General features: G+C 43.0%; 1 protein-coding gene across 2 annotated transcripts; it reads left to right on the forward strand.

The window, feature by feature from the left end:
• The first annotated feature begins 612 nt into the window (after positions 1 to 612).
• On the forward strand, positions 613 to 18,909 carry firrm (fignl1 interacting regulator of recombination and mitosis). Of its 2 annotated transcripts, none has more exons than XM_071346505.1 (24): positions 613 to 788; positions 1,309 to 1,426; positions 1,602 to 1,642; positions 2,071 to 2,159; positions 2,254 to 2,358; positions 2,679 to 2,819; positions 2,978 to 3,140; positions 3,324 to 3,408; positions 3,570 to 3,708; positions 4,397 to 4,551; positions 4,638 to 4,786; positions 6,139 to 6,268; positions 6,749 to 6,935; positions 7,474 to 7,556; positions 7,815 to 7,866; positions 8,342 to 8,431; positions 8,610 to 8,795; positions 9,356 to 9,472; positions 9,568 to 9,663; positions 11,217 to 11,330; positions 13,452 to 13,556; positions 16,978 to 17,058; positions 18,094 to 18,255; positions 18,587 to 18,909. In XM_071346505.1, exons 2-24 carry the CDS (start codon positions 1,338 to 1,340, stop codon positions 18,791 to 18,793), a joined length of 2,766 nt encoding a protein of 921 aa, XP_071202606.1. In that variant the 5' UTR covers positions 613 to 788; positions 1,309 to 1,337; the 3' UTR covers positions 18,794 to 18,909. The 2 variants fall into 2 exon arrangements, with proteins under 2 accessions (XP_071202606.1, XP_071202607.1); XM_071346506.1 differs by having other exon boundaries at positions 9,574 to 9,663.
• The last annotated feature ends 199 nt before the right edge of the window (positions 18,910 to 19,108 follow it).

A 19,108-nucleotide genomic window follows, 5' to 3' on the forward strand; every position in this document is an offset into this window, starting at 1 on the left:
TCAAAAAATATTAGCATCAGTTGACTGTTGAGCTTAATGTGGCTCATTTCACACCGGTTTCAAAGTCCTGCAATAAGTGCTACAACGCTAATATTTGTGAAAACTCTTCACAGCTGTAATCTCTGGATGTAACTGAGTAGGCTGATACTCCATTTCATGGACCCTCGATCCATAGGTAAGGCTGTACATGGGGTGGCAGGTACTCTAGTGGTTAGAGGATTGGATCCCTGACAAGGTAAAAATCTGTCATTCTGCCTCTGAACAAGGCAGTTAACCCACTGTTCCTAGGCTGTCATTGAAAATAAGAATTTGTTCTTACCTGACTTGCCTAGTTAAATTTAAAAAAACATTGCATATAAGTATGCCTACAACGGAATTATAGTCTTAATTCAGCCACAGTGCGATTTCAACAGTTTTTTGTTTTGGTTGCAAAATTAAGTAATTATTGTATTTTGTTGAATTTATATTTCCACATTCCGACCTTGTTGAGCATTATCTAGTCCAAATGTGTCATGATTCCACTATTTGTATCTGTTTATCACTTTCAATGATGACTTTTATTTTGAAGGCAAACCGCAAATTCCTCTATAGTTCCTCATCCTTATTGTGGCTAGCTTCACACAGGTACCTCTTTCTGGCTAAAGTTATCCACAAACTCTCGATACAGTTTGAATATTTTTAAACCAGTTAGTTAGTGAAGCAAGACATGTCGTTTTCTATGCATGTAATAACGCAAGTAGAATTTACATTTCGTGGGGATTTGTGAACTACTGAAAGAAAGTAGCAAGGTAAGCACAAGTTTATCAATTTAGCTAGCTAGCTAACGCTACTTAGTTGGCTAACGTAAACGGAATCAAAGAGCGAAGCTTGTTAGCTAGCTAACTAGCTGGATGTAAGCTGTGCTGTTATCCAAACGTAACCTGCAGCCAGCTAGCTAACGTTGACAAGTTTAGTGCCTGTACAACCTCCTTAGCCGTCTAAACGCAACGATTTATGATAGCAACCCTATCATAGGGTTGGCTCCGATGCCAAATAAAATGATTTAAAAAACGACCAAAATAATAGCCCAGAATTACACACGATATTGTTCGTTGTGATTGCGGACAGTTCTTTGAATGCTAAAAGGAGTAGTTTTGATTAGAACTTTATTTTACGACATTAGAGCTGTCTGCCCACACCAGTCGCCGTTCAACTCCATCGTAAATCGTTGTTTTTAACCGGCGTTTGTATTCCTATGATTTAACTAGTAACTTGCTACATCCATGGTTTGTAGAGAAAAGTACGAGAATAATGTTCTTTATTTTGTAGTGTACACCACCTAGGCTGTCATCATCACCATGTCGCAGACCACTTTGTTAGAAGAGGTGGCCCAGTGGAGTAAGGACACCTGTCGGCTGGAAGTCAAATCCGTCCTCCCCAAACTCATCATATCCTTTCGTGGGTCTCTATTGTACAAAACATGACACGGGGCATAAATCATTTACTTATGGTTGAAATGACTGTAAACATCAGACCTACCCAGTTGATGTAGTATGCCTGTGTGTGTAGCTACTACTGTTGAAGTCAAATTGCATTACTTTTGAACTCCTTAACTGTGTGTACTCCATGCATTATAAGACAGAAAGCTGGGAAGAACATATACGTAAGTCTCATCTTTTTAACATTAAATCAAAGTTTATGGGTTGTGAACACAGATTTGCTGCCGTTATCGCAGGTCCAGCAAAATACTTGTGTTTCTAGCTCCAACAGTGTAGCAATACCTAGCAATAACATTAAAAAAAATATCAGAAGGAGCAATGTCGGAGACTGGAATATAAATATATATGCATATAATTGGGTGTAAAGACAGTTTTCGACTCAAATTTTAGTTGGGGACATGAAATTCAGGTCGCAGTTGTAAATGAGAACTTCTTCTCAGCTGGCCTACCTGGTTAAGTAAAGGTGAAATAAAATCCAAAGTTGTCACCTGTCAGTAAACCCAGTCATAATTCAGTGTTCTCCATGAATAAGGCCTAGAGTGAAAGGCCAGTGGCACTCGTTCTCTCATTTCATGTTTGCGTCTTCTTTTAGATGTGCTGAAAATCATCACAGACATGTTCTTGCCTCACCTCAGCCTGTCAGAGCTGGAAGACGAGTGTTTCTCCAAGGTCTTACCTAAGGTAGGACATATTTATTTTCTTGTTTGAACACAGACATGCATGTTCACAAGCATCAGCTCAGTGTGTGTGTGTTTAACTGTTGTAATGTCTGCAGGTAGGGAAGATGTTCAACACACTGATGGAAGAGATCACTAACCAAGTAGGAGGGCTGTCCATTCAGAACACGGAAATACACTCTTTTCTCAGGAACATTCTACAGGTGTGTTCTTAATGCCTGGTAAATTCTCTCTATCGCTCTCTCTGATACAGTATGAGAGAGAAGCACTCCCCTGTCTTTCTCTCTGTTGTGTTAAAACCTCTACTTAATCACCCTCCCGGATCCGGGATCCTCATCAGAAAAGCAGACTAGCATAGCCTAGCATAGCGCCACAAGTAAATAATAGCATATAAATATCATGAAATCACAAGTCCAATACAGCAAATTAAAGTTAAGGTATAAGTTGTTTTCCCTTCTTCAAATCTGAATGCTAATTGTACTGAGTGGACATCATTAGCTGGGGGGGGGGTTCTGTTTGCCAGGTGATGGTGCAGGTGTTGGAGGTGCTGTCTGGCTGTGTGCGTCATGTCTGCTCATTTGAGGAGGCTCCTGCTCTGGATAATATCCGCTCCTTACCCTCCTGCATCCTTAAGGTCCTCAGGAACACCTTCCAGCACTGCAAGGTATGACTGCAAGGAATTCACTGTTTTAATTATTCTTACTGTGCAAAAGTCTATGTCTAGGAGTATCTAAAAGAGCACATCATGTTCATATGTAGTTTTGTACTGTATGGATTCAGTGGCATTATTACAATATGTTGTGGGAATGACTGTTTCCCCAGGAGAGTGGGGAGGTGTACTGTGGGCGTCTGTCCCTGGTGGGAGACCTGCTTCAGGGCCTGTTTAAAGAGGCTTACTCACTACAGAAAGGCCTGATGGAACTCATGGACAGGATCTCCCTGGAGAACACAGCCTCGGAGGACGACGTCTCCGACATCATCACTGGTGTGTTTGTGTGTGTGTCTCGGAAGAGATTTATGCATCCGTCTGGTTGTTTGTGGGTAGTAATTCTCACTGTAGATAAAAGTGACCATTTTATACTATTCAGTGTTATGGTAAGACATTGTCATACATTAACAATAGTTTTTGCCTCAGTGATGACAATGAAAAGGTGTTTATTTCCCTCAGTGATTCATAGTCTCCTGGATATATGCTCGGTTATCTCAAACCTTGACATCGCACTACACGCCAACACATGGAAATTCATTATTAAGTAAGTATAGAACATATACATTTTTAATCATCATAAACATCTGATCTATTGTAAATGAATTATTCAGTAAGTATAGTCCAGCCCACAAACATTACATTTTGATGATAATTTAAATCTATCTGGCTGTTTTTGTTGGCTGACTGATTGGCTGATCTGATCAGGCAGTGTGTGAAGTATGGGTCGTTGGTGGAGGAGCGGCTTCGTCACGGTGACATCACATCCTGTCTGTGTGATGACCTGCTGGCATCGTTCCACAGCTGCCTGGAGCTGGCTGAGCAGATCAGTCAGGCGGGGCCACAGGTACACCGCCAATCACATCACAGTCAGAGGAACACTCCCTATGAGCGAAAGACGACAATACATCTTTTGGGTTGAAAAGACGTCTTTTTGATTGAAAAGACGTTGAAAATTGATCTTTTTGGTTGAAAAGACGTTGAAAATTGATATTTTTGGGTGAAAAGACGTTGAAAATAAGTCTTCAACTTGTGCTTACTGGGCTGGCATTAATCTTTCATTGATTTCCAAATGTTTTTTGTTGCGTGCTCACTGAACATGACCTTGATGAGTTGAATGAGCTGATTCCCTTCTATAATTATTTATTTCACCTTCATTTAACCAGGTAGGCCATTTAAAACTGCCCAAGATAAAGCAAAGCAGTGTGACAAAAACAACAACACAGAGTTACACATGGCATAAACAAACGTACAGTCAATAACACAATAGAAAAATCTGTATACAGTGTGTGCAAATGAAAAGCCTAGAGTCCAAATGCATTATTCATTAATATTACACTACAATAGAGAACATTTTTTTGCGTGGGGTTTGTTACGGGTCAATTCAGGACAAACAATGCACCATTCTCACTGTGACCCTAGATGTCTGAGCATGAGGTGAAGGGTAGAACACAGCCACACAGTGAAACAATGCTCTCAGCTTGATCTGGTTGTTCCTGCTGTCCTGTTGAACCGCTGGTCTCTGTTTCTTACAGCAGGTGGCACACAGCCCAGAATACAAGCTGTTTCAGAAAACTACAAAGATGTGCAGATTTTTTGCCAACACATTAGTTCATTACATAAAGGAATTCAAGGCTTTTCTTTCTAAGTCTTGCAGACGCTTCCACCAACTCTACCTTCAAATTGTCAGGTAAAATACGGCTACACTTTCTGCAACTCACACGTACTGTACACACACACCCTCTATGGTTAACGTTTCTTATATTTTATCCACAGCAAGTTTCCCCCCAGCCTGTGTTCCCCAGTGCTCCCCTCCCCTCTGTCTGAGGAGCTGAACGGAGCAGCTCTGGTGCCCATGGACGCTCTGCTCTCCCAGCTGCTCCCCCTCAGACCCTTTGCCGAGTCCGTCCTCAACCCCAGCCAGCGTGAGTCCACCTCTACCTTCACCCTAGTGTAGAAAACGGTGAAATACTTCACACTGCAGTCGATGCTAACCCTATATTACCCATGTGCTTTATTGACATTGTTTGGGGCCACACGTTTTTCCCTGTGATGCACTTTACTGCCATGAGCCTTAGGTCTTGAATTGTACAGTCTGTTTCCTTATTACATCCATGTCCACTATCCAACGTTCATCTGGGGCCTCTGTCAATATACTGTAGGGATGCTTTCCGCCTCGAGACATATGTAACAAAAGCAAACACACACACACACACACACACACACACACACACACACACACACACACACACACACTCCTTCCATTGTTGTCCTTTGAGGACATTGGTTTGCTGAGTGTGCTCTGGTTTTTTATTTAGGGGTCAGAGGTCAACTTGGAACACAATGCTCTCGCATCTCACAAGGCCAAAGTACTACTTTGAATATCAGGGCTCTGCTTGTTATCTGTCATTAATCAAGGGCACGTAAACAGTAGAGATAAGAAGTTCAGCTCTTTTTACCGACGCTGATCTTATCGACTCGTTCAGTCAAAATAACTAATCTTTCAGACTCATTTTGTTCCTTTGAGACAGTAATGCCCAGTGTACACAGGACCACCTTACCGGCAAACGATGAACTGAAGACTCGAAAGAGTCATGATTCTACAAGTTCACGTCGTTCACCGTAGGGCTTATTGGAGATGTCATTTGTGACTGAGAAGTGTGGTGCTTTAAACAATGTTGATTATTTCTTGATACATTTGAAACGAAGTCTAATTGTGGCCGGACTAGATTGTGAACGACTGATATGGGTGATAAGAACAATATTGTTTGAACTGCAGCCCCCCCCCCCCCCCCCAAACGATTCCTGTTCCCTGTTCGACTTCGTTGAACAGAGGCTGTGTGTGTCCGTCATAACATTCAATAATTCATTGTATTCATTCTTGCACCATGCGATCAATGATCATTTCCAAACATGTCTTTTTCGTCTACGCTGCCTGCAGCATGATCCGTTTTCCTGCACGGCTATATGACAGACAGTTGTTGGTTGGAGCTTGTCTCTGGAGTCGCTGAGCCGGAGGAGAGTATTAAACCTGCTGTTGGACTTCACTGCAGCCAGCAGGTCAAAACAAATGACTAAAATGAACGAGTCACTCAAACAAACTCAGCGCGACTTGAGTCAGTAAAAAGAGTAGATTGCGATAATAATGCCTAAAATACCCCCTCGTGTCAATTTTACCAGTAGGCCTACGGTCTCATGAGTCTTGTCAGGCCCACTTTGTGTTGAGTGTGAGCCTTTTTGTGGCCCCTGCCTGTCCTGTTTGTGTACCTGTATGTAGAGTTGAGTCCTGGGACAGAGTTACCCCATTGCCTCCTGCTGGTGAGTGTCATGGGTCAGTTCCCCTCCCATCCAGAGGAGGCGCTGCAGCTGTGGTGTGACGGCAGCCACTTCCCTGAGGACACACCCAGGTAGGAGGGCTCTAGACTATGGCTGTAGACCAGACATTAGTCAAATCGTTTTTTTTTTTAAATTTAGTATGACTAGTGCAAAAGAACCAATTATATAGTCCCAAAAACTCCATAATACATCAAGTATTTAATTTTCACCTAAACATTTCTTTGATCTGGCATTTCTCTCCCCCTTCTCTCTCCTCCCTCTCTCCCCCCTCTCTTTCTCTCCTCTCTCTCTTCCCCCCTCTCTTTCTCTCCTCTCTCTCTTCTCCCTCTCTTTCTCTCCTCTCTCTCTTCCCCCTCTCTCTCTCTTCTCCCTCTCTTTCTCTCCTCTCTCTCTTCCCCCTCTCTTTCTCTTCCCCCTCTCTTTCTATCCTCTCTCTCTTCCCCCTCTCTTTCTCTTCCCCCTCTCTTTCTATCCTCTCTCTTTCTCTCCTCTCTCTCTTCCCCCTCTCTCTCTTCCCCCTCTCTCTCTCCCCCTGCCTGCTCTGTCTTCAGACTGCCTCTGTTCCGGGCCTTGTTCCAGAGCTTCAGGCGATGCTGTACGGAACGGAGGGTTCCAGTCCTGTTGCCGGGGGTGATGATGAAGGGTCAAGCCCAGGGGAACGTGACCTTACATCATCACGTCTGTGTGATGCTCTGTGCCTGTGTGGCATCGCTGCCCCCAGAACACTTCCCCCTACTGGTGAGGCTCTGCCCACAAACTGTTGGGTGTAAATTGTTGTAGATATTGTGTGTAAGTATTTTACACACACAGTGTACACACACATACTCTACACAGCACTTTGGCCCCTGAGTTTTTCCTAGCTTGGAAAAACTGTAAATGATTGCATTATGATGAAAATGTGGATACAGTATGTTTATGATGTCATACCAAATCTCCCCCTCTCTGTTTTATTTAGTGGAAACACCAAGGTCATTTCTGGTGAAATTATCACCCTGAAACGCGACTCAATCATTATCCTTCATCTGTTTTTCTACTGTGGATCAGTTTATGATGTCATACCAAACCTTCCTCTCTTTATGTTTCATTCTCTCTCTCTCTCTGTCTCTCTCTCTCTCTCTCTCTGTCTCTCTGTCTCTCTGCCTCTCTGTCTCTCCCTGTCTCTCTCTCTGTCTCTCTCTCTCTCTCTGTCTCTCTCCGTGTCTCTCTCTGTCTCTGTCTCTCTCCGTCTCTGTCTCTCTCTCTCTTTGTCCTCCATTTGTGCTAATCCATCCATCAGGAGCGTAGTCTGTTGGAGGCTGTGCTGCAGCCTGACACCCAGACGGCCCTGCTGGCTACTGACGTGTGGTGCTTTATGGCCCGGTGAGCATCTGGCCACAAAAACACCGGCCTTCCTTCCACCAACACTGACTTTGCTGATAAACTTTTCATGGAAAAATGTGCTCACTATGCTATGTGGTTGTCTCACCTAACCACCTTTTAAAATGAATGTACTAACTGGAAGTGTTCTCTGGAGAAGACTGTCTGCTAAATTACTCAAATGTCGCAATACTGTAAATGTCCATTGCTTGTCCTGTGTGTTTGCTGCCAGCTGTGAGTGACTCTGTCCTCTCTCTGCAGGTATGGTACAGCTGAACTGTGCTTGCATCACGGTCTCCTCACAGCTCAACTGGTGAGTAGAGAGGACAGACGGACAGACCACAGGGGTCACAACTTCTCCCTGGCTATCCGTGATCTCTGGCTCTCTCTCTCTCCTAGTTTATCATCCCTATCCAAGGCCCAGTCCCAAATCCATCCCTAAGGCCTACGCACTTGTGGAGATCTGAGAGGATTTGATTGTTATAAGACATATGGTATATTTAGCCTATCACAAGGCAAGCTGGAGCTGCTACCAGATGGCTTAACACCTGTCAAATCCAGTCAGATCTTCTCCACAAGTGCATAGGGTGCAAGCCTTAGGGTTGGATTTGGCATCAGGGTGGCTGTAGACTAGGGCATCTCTGATACCCCGACAGAGGTGACAATTGGTGTTTCTGGATCCTGGGGGAAGGAGACACCTGTTAGTAACCGTGCCCCAGGTCATGAAATAAACTGAAACGAGCTACCTTTTTCCACCCTCTCCTCACCCCCCCCCCCCCCCCCCCCAGGTGAAGTCGTGTGGTGGGGAGTGTTACCAGCTGTCCCACCTGTCTCTGCTGCTGAGACGTATGGTGTTCCTCATGACTCCTGAACACCAGGTCAGACAGCAGCACGGAGAAAAAGTGTGTCTGTGTGTGTGGGGGGGGGGGCTGTCGATCTCTGGTTTTATAAAGTGATATGAGCTTGTAGTTTGTGTTTTTATTTACATTTGTGTGTGACTTGAGTGTGTGTGTTTTCATGTGATGTGTGTTCTACATTTGTGTGTGTTTGTTGTAGATGGAGTTGGTGGCGCGTTTCCCTCCCTCCCAGGATGACAACTTCCCTGTATGGTGTCACATCCTCCTTAGAGCCCTGTCCCATGATGCCCGGCAGCGGGTCGAGGCAGACATCATCACCTTAACTAACACCACTGTGACAAACTGGCAAAAGGCTGGGTGCAAACTGGGACAATTGGACAAAGTGGTGAGGGAGGACACTTCAGAATGCCTCGGTTCAGAAGCTGCTTTAGACCAAGGGGCAAAGCCTATCTAAATTGCTTTTCAGTGGCCAGCTGAACACTAAAGTTAATGTGTGGACAATAAAGTTGTATTCTATTTCACTGGAGTGATATTGCTGAAAATACTTGTTTTATACAGCCTCGTTGACAGGCAGGCACCTTTTTAATAATGAACATGCCTCGTGACACTTTTTGGCCTTAGTTACCATACTGAAGGTCTCATTTCATTACCAAGAGTATAGAGAGGGCAAAAGGCTACAATATTATCTGCTGCATGGTTGTCTCCAGGTCCTATAGTAGGTGTTTTATAGAAAGATCATGACTGGCTTTAAGAGCTTAGAGAAGGTGAAGAGTTTGGTTTAAGAGCTCAGATAAAAGTACCAATAAAATAATCTTGTTTAGTGTGAGAAAATCAGGGTAGGTAAGGTCATTTCTTGTCGTCCTAAGTGAACCCATTCTGTTTATAATTTAGTAAGAAAGCACTGCAGTGTGGCCTCTCAGTTCGGCCCATTTTCTCGCCCCCCAGAACGAAGCGCTGTTGTCCCTGCTGATGGTAGTTCGAGGTGTATCTCCAGAGGCAGAGTGTGGGTCGTCTGCACTGACGATCATCTCACAACTCTGGGTGGCCATGTGTCCCAGTCAGGTGAGGGAAGTGCTTCTGGACACACCCACACACACACAAGTACATTTGTGTGTACAGTTTGCCTGTTCAGTTAACTCTATCCCTTTGATTGGCAGGTGCAGATCCACCCTAGCATCCAGTGCACTCTGAAACTCCTCCTCTCCATGTCAGCCATCTTGGTGAAGAGTTTTGACCCACAGGTCATCTGTCAGGTACAGAACACAAATGTGCACTTCCCTTACTCACTTCAGTGACTGTGATGCTCAGTGATGTGGTAAACTATCAGGTCCAGTGGGCTCTCCAGATAACACACGGGCGGGAACTAGAATAGTAGAATACACAAGGTGCAATTTCGACAAACACTCAATTAGCCCATGTCAGCTAACATTTTCTTCATTGGTAAGTTAGTCTAGCCAGCTATCTAAACTAGTAGTAATCAAGGTTAAATTACCGGGGGGGCCCCCATTGATTTTGTTAGTCACTCTCACTCAGATATCATATTCAAAACTGAAAACATTTCTCTCCGCTCCATGGCAAAATGTGTAGAATTGTATGAAATGTGTTATAAAATTGCAAAATCTTCTACCACATGGCAAAATGTGTAGAATTGCACAACATTTTCTCTCTGCCCCATGGCAAAATGTGTAGAATTGCACAACATTTTCTCTCTGCCCCATGGCAAAATGTGTAGAATTGCAGGAGATTTACTCCAAAACAATGTATTGTCTCCGCTGTCAAGAAGGGGGGGGAGGCGCTAAAATGTTTTGCTCACAAGGTGTGGGGGGCCCGCCAACAACATTTCACTTAGGGCCCCCAAAAGACTAGGGCCAGCTCTGACTGCATGTGTCGGGATGGATGGGGGTAGGCAGACCTGAGAGCCACTGCGGCCCCTCGTGATGATTTCATATTTTGTGGGCACCCCCAACCCCAATTAAAAAGTAAAAATAATAAAAATAATAAAAAAACAATTATAAGATGTAGAGATGTTCATATTGAAATGTGTATCTCATGTGAACTGCACTGCAATTCAGTTTTCTTGCCTAGTTCAATAAAGGTTCAATTAAATAAATAAATATTGTAAACCGCTACGGTGCACCAGTGTAAAAGGCCTGTAGTTGACTCTAAAATGTTGTACTCTATACCTATTTGAAAAATGTGTTTTGATAAGATTACAGATTCTCTCAAGACCCCATGTTTGGGAACCACTGTACCGCTGACCTCTCTCTATATCTCTCTCTCTCGTTCCTTCTCTCTCTCTATATCTCTCTGTCTCTCTCTCTGTCTCTCTCTATATCTCTCTCCCCATCTCTCTCTCTATATCTCTCTGTCTCTCTCCCCATCTCTCTCTCCATCTCTATCTCTCTATATCTCTCCCCATCTCTCTGTCTCTCTCCCCATCTCTCTCTATATATATCTCTCTCTCCATCTGTCTCTGTCTCTCTCTCTCTCTCTATAGATCTCTGTCTCTCCCTCCCCATCTCTCTCTATATCTCTCTGTCTCTCTCTGCGTCTCCTCTGCCTCCTTCATGGTAGCCGGCCTCACTACTCTCTGTAAAGCAACGTTATTTTGTTATGAGAACTTATAGTAGCCTATCTTTTTGTTAAGATTATAGCTTAACTTCAGTCAACTGCTCCGTTTAACGTTAGTTTCTAACTTAATCCTTCTAGTTATAGCTAGCTATCAGGCTAGCTTGCCCCCTGGCTGAAATACCAGCGACTATTTACCAGCTGATGTATACTATAAATTGATTGTGTGTGTTTTTAGGCCCTTGTGTGTGTGGGAGCCATGGTCTCTGAGAAGTGTCCTGATGACCTGCTGCTGGCTGCTCTGGACTTCTTGGCCTCTCTAGGCAAGGTGTTCATCCCACATGATAGCCAGGTATTGTATGATAGCCAGACATTTTTTTCCTGAACAAAAAATATAAAGATCCCCGAAATTTTCCATACAAAGATAAGCTTTATCTCACATTTTGTGCACAAATTTGTTTACGTCCCTGTTAGTGAGCATTTCTCCTTTGCCAAGATAATCCATCCACCTGACTGGTGTAGCATATCAATAAGCTGAATAAACAGAAGGATCATTGCACAGGTGCACCAAAAGGACACTCTAAAATGTGCAGATTTGTCACACAACACAAGTTTTTAGGGAGCGTGCAATTGGCATGCTGACTGCAGGAATGTCCACCAGAGCTGTTGCCAGAGAATTTAATGTTCATTTCTCTACCATAAGCCGCCTCCAACGCCGTTGTGGAGAATTTGGCAATATGTCCAACTGGCCTCGCAACCGCAGACAACGTCTAACCACGCCAGCCCAGGACCTCCACATCCGGCTTCTTCACCTCTGAGACCAGCTACCTGGACAGCTGATGAAACTGTGGTTTTGCACAACCAAATAATTTCTGCACAAACTGTCAGAAACCGTCTCGGGGAAGCTCATCTGCGTGCTCATCGTCCTCACCAGGGTCTTAACCTGACTGCATTTCAGTGTCGTAACCAACTTCAGTGGGTAAATGCTCACCTTCGATGTCCACTGGCACACTGGAGAAGTGTGCTCTTCACAGATGAATCCCGATTTCAACTGTACCAGGCAGTATGGCGTTTTGTGGGCGAGCGGTTTGCTGATGTCAACGTTGTGAACAGAGTGCCCCATGGTGGCGGTGGGGTTATGGTATGGACAGGCATAAGCTACGGGCAATTAACACACTTACATTTTATTGATGGTAATTTGAATGCACAGAGATACCGTGATGAGATCCTGAGGCACATTGTCATGCCATTCATCCGCCGCCATCACCTCATGTTTCAGCATGATGATGCACAGCTGAAAATGTCTGTTCTTCTATGGCCTGCATACTCTAGACATGTCACCCATTGAGCATGTTTGGAATGCTCTGGATCGACATGCACGACAGCGTGTTCCAGTTCCCGCCAATATCCAACAACTTTCACACAGCCATTGAAGAGAAGTGGGAAAACATTCCACAATCAACAGCCTGATCAACTCTATGTGAAGGAGATGTCGTGCTGCACAAGGCAAATGGTGGTCACACCAGATACGGATTGGTTTTCTGATCCACTACTTTATTTTTTTAGGTATCTGTGACCAACCGATGCATGTATGGATTTCCAGTCATGTGTAATTCATAGGTTTAGGGTCTAATGAATTTATTTCAATTGGTTGATTTCCTAAATATGAACTAACTCAGTAAAACCTTTAAAATTGTTACATGTTGCGTTTTTTTTCTTTTCTGTGCATATCTAAATCTATAATGTCATAGACTACAAATTGCAAGAACAGATCAATCTGGAGTCAGCTGTTATCTGGTATAGATGATAGACATGGTGCTGCTGAATAGGGCGGCGCACTATCTGGCCCAGTGTAGTCCGGGTTAGGGGAGGGTTTGGCCCGGGGTGGCTTTACTTGGCTCATCGCGCTCTAGTGACTCCTTGTGCCGGGCGCCTGCAGGCTGACCTCGGTCGTCAGTTGAACGGTGTTTCATCCGACACATTGATGCGGCTGACTTCCGGGTTAAGCGGGCGGGTGTTAAGAAGTGCGGTTTGGTGGGAGGACACATGACTCGACCTTCGCATCCCGAGCCCGTTGGGAAGTTGCAGCGATGAGACAAGATCGGAATTGAGGAGGAAAAATATTTTTAAATGACTCCTAAGGAATGACGTTTTGAAGTGTCTGTCCTATATCTAGGAGATTTAATAAAGCTCAGGAAATATTTTTGTTTTTTTTGGACACATATTTAACTCCTTATTTTTGTTGGCACAAAACTATCTCCATTGTTCCATTCATTTGTATGGGTTACCTTCAGATGAGTTCCGTCACACTTGTGGAGGTCGTAGAGCAAAATGGAGGACACCAACTACATGTAGTTCACTACTCCCCAACTGTGTGTGTGTGTGTGTGTGTGTGTGTGTGTGTGTGTGTGTGTGTGTGTGTGTGTGTGTGTGTGTGTGTGTGTGTGTGTGTGTGTGTGTGTGTCGTCCACAGAGTCAGGTGTTGCCCAGGCTGAGTGATCTGTTTGGGGCCCTGCTAGCTGAGAGGTCCTGGCTAATAAACCAACATGCCCTGGAGGCCTTCGCTCACTTTGCAGAGGTGAGACTCTCCTGAACACTGTTTGTAGTGATAGGAATATAATGTATCTTAAAAATTCCTATGTGTTTCCTTCTTCCTGGGGGCACTTGGCTGAGTTTTTATTTAATACTGGAGGGATAGTGGCTACTTTAATGTACGTATGAACTCCAGTGTGCATGTACAGTGCTTTCAGAAAGTATACACATCTCTAGAATTTTTTTTCACATTTTGTTGTGTTCCAAAGTGGGATTAAAATGGATTTGTCATTTTTCGTCAACGATCTACACAATACACTATGTCAAAGTGAAAGAAAAATGATAACATAAAAAAAAAATAACTAATGTATCTTCATTAGATAAGTATTCAACCCCCTGAGTCAATACATTTAAACTCAGTTTTTCACAATTCCTGACATTTAATCCTAGTAAAGATTTCCTGTTTTAGGTCAGTTAGGATCACCACTTTATTTTAAGGATGTGAAATGTCAGAATAATAGTAGAGAGAGTGATTTATTTCAGCTTTTATTTCTTTCATCACATTCCCAGTGGGTCAGAAGTTTACATACGCTCAATTCGTTTTTGGTAGTATTGACTTTAAATTGTTTTACTTGTGTCAAACGTTTTGGGTAGCCTTCCACAACCTTCCCACAATAAGTTGGGTGAATTTTGGCCAATTCCTCCTGACAGGGCTAATGTAACTGAGTCAGGTTTGTAGGCCTCCTTGCTCGCACACGCTTTTTCAGTTCTGTCCACAAATGTTCTATAGGATTGAGGTCAGGGCTTTGTGATGGCCACTCCAATACCTTGACTTTGTTGTCCTTAAGCCATTTTGCCACAACTTTGGAAGTATGCTTGGGGTCATTGTCCATTTGGAAGACCCATTTGCGACCAAGCTTTAACTTCCTGACTGATGTCTTGAGATGTTGCTTCAATATATCCACATCATTTTCCTACCTCATGATGCCATCTATTTTGTGAAGTGCACCAGTCCCTCCTGCAACAAAGAACCCCCACAACATGATGCTGCCAAACCCTGTGATTCACGGTTGGGATGGTGTTCTTCGGCTTGCAAGCCTCCCCCTTTTTCCTCCAAACATAACAATGGTCATTATGGCCAAACAGTTCTATTTTTGTTTCATCAGACCAGAGGACATTTCTCCAAAAAGTACGATCTTTGTCCCCATGTGCAGTTGCAAACCGTAGTCTGGCTTTTTTATGGCTGTTTTGGAGCAGTGGATTCTTCCTTGCTGAGCGACCTTTCAGGGTATGTCGATATAGGACTCGTTTTACTGTGGATATAGATACTTTTGTACCTGTTTCCTCCATCTTCACAAAGTCCTTTGCTGTCGTTCTGGGATTGATTTGCACTTTTCGCACAAATACGTTCATCTCTAGGAGACAGAACACGTCTTCCTGAGCAGTATGACGGCTGCGTGGTCCCATGGTGTTTATACTTGCGTATTATTGTTTGTACAGATGAATGTGGTACCTTCAATTGCTCCTTAAGTCTTGGCTGATTTCGTTTGATTTTCCCATGATGTCAAGCAAAAAGGCACTGAGTTTGAAGGTAGGCCTTGAAATACATCCACAGGTACACCTCCAATTGACTCAAATGATGTCAATTAGCCTAACAGAAGCTTCTAAAGCCATGACATAATTTTCTGGAATTTTCCAAGCTGTTTAAAGGCACAGGCAATTTGGTGTATGTAAACTTCTGACCCACTGGAATTAGGATAGAGTGAATTATAAGTGAAATTATCTGTCTGTAAACAATTGTTGGAAAAATTACTTGTCATGCACAAGGTAGATGTCCTAACCGACTTGCCAAAACTATAGTTTGTTAACAAGAAATTTGTGGAGTGGTTGAAAAACGAGTTTTAATGACTCCAACCTAAGTGTATGTAAACTTCCGACTTCAACTGTACATGTTAGAATCACCTTTGGCAGCGGATCACAGCTGTGAGTCTTTTTGGGTAAGTCTCTAAGTGCTTTCCACACATGGATTGTACAATATTTGCACATTTCTTTTTTAAATTCTTCAAGCTCTGTAGTGTTGGTTGTTGATCATTTCTAGACAGCCATTTTCAAGTCTTGCCTGAGATTTTCAAGACGATTTAAGTCAAAACCTTAACTAGGCCACTCCGGTACATTCCATGTGGTTTTGGTAAGCAACTCCAGTGTATATTTGACCTTGTGTTTTAGGTTATTGTCCTGCTGAAAGGTGAATTAGTCTCCCAGTGTCTGTTGGAAAGCAGACTCAACTAGGTTTTCTAGGATTTTGCCTGTGCTTAGCTCTATTATGTTTATTTTTTATCCTAGAAAAACTCCCTAGTCCTTGCTGATGACAAGCGTAGCCATAACATGATGCAGCCACCACAGTGCTTGGAAAATATGAAGAGTGGTACTCGGTGTTGTGTTGAATTTGCCCCAAAAATACAGCTTTTTATATTCGGGACAAAATGTTAATTTCTTTAGCGTATATTTTGCAGTATTACCTTAGTGCCTTGTTGCAAACAGGATGCATGTTTTGGAATATGTTTTTTCTGTTCAAGCGTCCTACTTTTCACTCTGTGATTTAGGTTAGTATTGTGGAGTATCTACCAAGTTGTTGATCCATCCTCAGTGTTCTCCTATCACAGCCAATAAACTCTGTAACTGTTTTAAAGTCATCCTTGGACTCATGGTGAAATCCCTGAGCGGTTTCCTTCCTCTCCGGAAACTGAGTTGGCAAGGACGCCTGTATCTTTGTGCTGACTGTGTGTGTTGATATACCATCCAAAGTGTAATTAATAACTTCACCATGCACAAAGGGTATTCAGCATCTGCTTTTTACATTTTTTACACATCTATCAATAGGTGCCCTTCTTTCCGAGGCATTGGAAAATTCTCTGGTCTTTTGTGGTTGAGACTGCATGAAATTCACTGCTCGACAGATAATTGTATTTGTGGTGTACAAAGATTAGGTAGTCATTCAAAAATCATGTTAACCACTATTATTGAACACAGAATGAGTCCATTCAACTTATTATGTGACTTGTTAAGCACATTTTTACTCCTGAACTTATTTAGGCTCGCCATGACAAAGGGGTTGGGTTGAATACTTATTGACTCAAGACATTTTTCTACAAACAAAATTCCACTTTGACATTATGGGCTATTCTGTGTAGATAATTGAAACAAAATCTCAATTTATTCAATTTTAAATTCGGGCTATATCACAACAAAATGTGGAAAAGGAAAGGGGTGTGAACTTAAAGCACTGCTACATTTTTTAATTTTTTATTTAACTAGGCAAGTTAGTTAAGAACAAATTCTTATTTACATTGACGGCCTACCTTGGCCAAACCTGGACGATGCTGGGCCAATTGATGTGATACAGATGTAAGTTGTTCTGGATAAGAGTGCCTGCTAAATGATGAAAATGTGTAATGCTCATGTTTCAGGTCACCAATCATGAGGAGGTGATCTCCCAGAGCTTGTCTTCAGAAGACACCAAAAACAAAGTGGTGAATTTCCTCAGTAAGGTAATGAATGGTACCCACCACATCCAATACACAATCATTGGGACCTGGAGATAATAAAAGATGGGACTGAACATTGTCGTGGAATTATTCTGATCAAAGGAGAGACTTTTTTTTGTTAGTTTTTTTCCCCAAAACAATTTAACTTTATTATTTAATTACTGCAGTAATGGAGTTGGTCAGTAACCACCCGGTGGTAGTCGCCGAGAACTCAACTAGCAGAACTGAGCCACAGCATTTTATAGTTGAGACACATCCTCCTGAATACATGACAAACAACAGATGTGTGGAATGGGTCAAAAGGTTAGGATTGTTATGAAAGAAATGAATAATTCATAGCAGACAGTATCTGCTATGAAGACTGTTCTCATTGTATGGAAACCATGGTTTGGCTCCCAAGACGAGGTTCTCCTTATCAGCAATTCATAACAGATCTCGTCCCTGGTACCTTAGACACCAATTTATTTTAATTTTAGATTTTTTTTGTTAGGTCAGTTGAGAACAAGTTCTCATTTACAACTGCGAGCTGGCCAAGATAAAAACAAAGCAGTGCGACACAAACAACAACACAGTTACACATGAAATAAACAGTCAATCACACAATATAAATAAATCTATATGCAGTGTGTGCAAATGAGGTAAGATTAGGGAGGTAAGGCAATAAATAGGCCGTAGTGGCGAAGTAATTACAATTTAGCAATTAAACACTGGAGTGATAGATGTGTAGAAGATAAATGTGCAAGAAGAGATACTGGGGGGCAAAGGAGCAAATCAAATAAGAATATGGGGATGAGGTAGTTGGATGGGATATTTACAGATGGAGGCTCAGTCCCTCACATGCACCACTGTGAGTTGAATGGAATGGAATGTGGCTGTTGGTTTTTATCACCTAGCCATCACTTAAATCAGTTGCCAGCCCGAGCATCAGAGACTCCTCTCAGTTCACACAGACACACGAGTTCTAAGAACCCTGTTCTATTGCATAAAACAGTATTAAAACATATCGTACTTTTCTACCATTAACGTGTGTTCTTCTAGACTATTAACGCACAGGAAACGGTGGAGACTCGGCTTGAGAGGTTAAGATTGGAGACGCCTGTTCTTGAGCGACACAACACCATACTGGAGACCAATGAGGAAACTGCTGCTGGGGCTTCAGCTGCATCTGCCGGTGTTGACCAGTCCACTGCTGACACCGAGGTGAGTGACGAGGCTGATGCCTGTGACCATATTATATCTGTGTTTTTTGGGGGGGGTGAAAGATTAATTCTACAACAGCTGTTGATGGCAAACTTGGCAGATTTAGCCAGTGAGAGGATGGTAATTCAAAAACAAATCGTTTCTGTCCCTGAACCAATAGCTTAAAATACCTCCCTTAGTCATTTTACTTCCCTTCCTAGACGTAATTACTGATCGTACATTATTCAACAAGTCTGTGCGGTCAGTGATTACTTTAAGTATTTTGTAAGTGTTCAATCAGTTTCTCCTCTGACTTGGATAGTGATACAGTGACTCATTACCTCCAATCCAGCCCTGTCCCAAGCGAGCACGGCAGGAAACCAGCGTTGAGGAGGAGTACAGCCGTTACCTCCAGACAGCCGAGAGTTCCCTGAGGGCCCTGCAGACGCTGGTAGAGGGGCGTGACACCGACACCCCTCCACATTGGGTGACATCCAGACTACAGGAGCTGCAGACTCTGATAACCCATATCAGCACAGCCAACCCACCAAACCACTAGTGAACTGGCAATTTTTGTATTATTTCTTTTTAGCTTTGTTATAAATCTGCCTGTTACAAACCCTATTTTATAAAAAGGGGTAAGGGCCAGTCCTTATTAAACATGAATCCCTTGAATATGGAGTCTTTTCAGTAAATTGGGTGTGTCCAGACATGATTTCCCTCTGCTGGTGAATGTGACATGACCGTCCCGTGGACTTCTACAGCAACAAATTCACAATCAACAGACAATATTACAAGTGAAGCTGCAGTACGGTATTATGTTATCTAGGTCCATTGTAGCCACTCAGGATAAGACAGGAAAGAGCATCATAAC

The sequence above is a fragment of the Salvelinus alpinus genome, chromosome 16 (genome assembly GCF_045679555.1).
Source record: "Salvelinus alpinus chromosome 16, SLU_Salpinus.1, whole genome shotgun sequence".
In the NCBI taxonomy this organism is placed as follows: domain Eukaryota; kingdom Metazoa; phylum Chordata; class Actinopteri; order Salmoniformes; family Salmonidae; genus Salvelinus; species Salvelinus alpinus.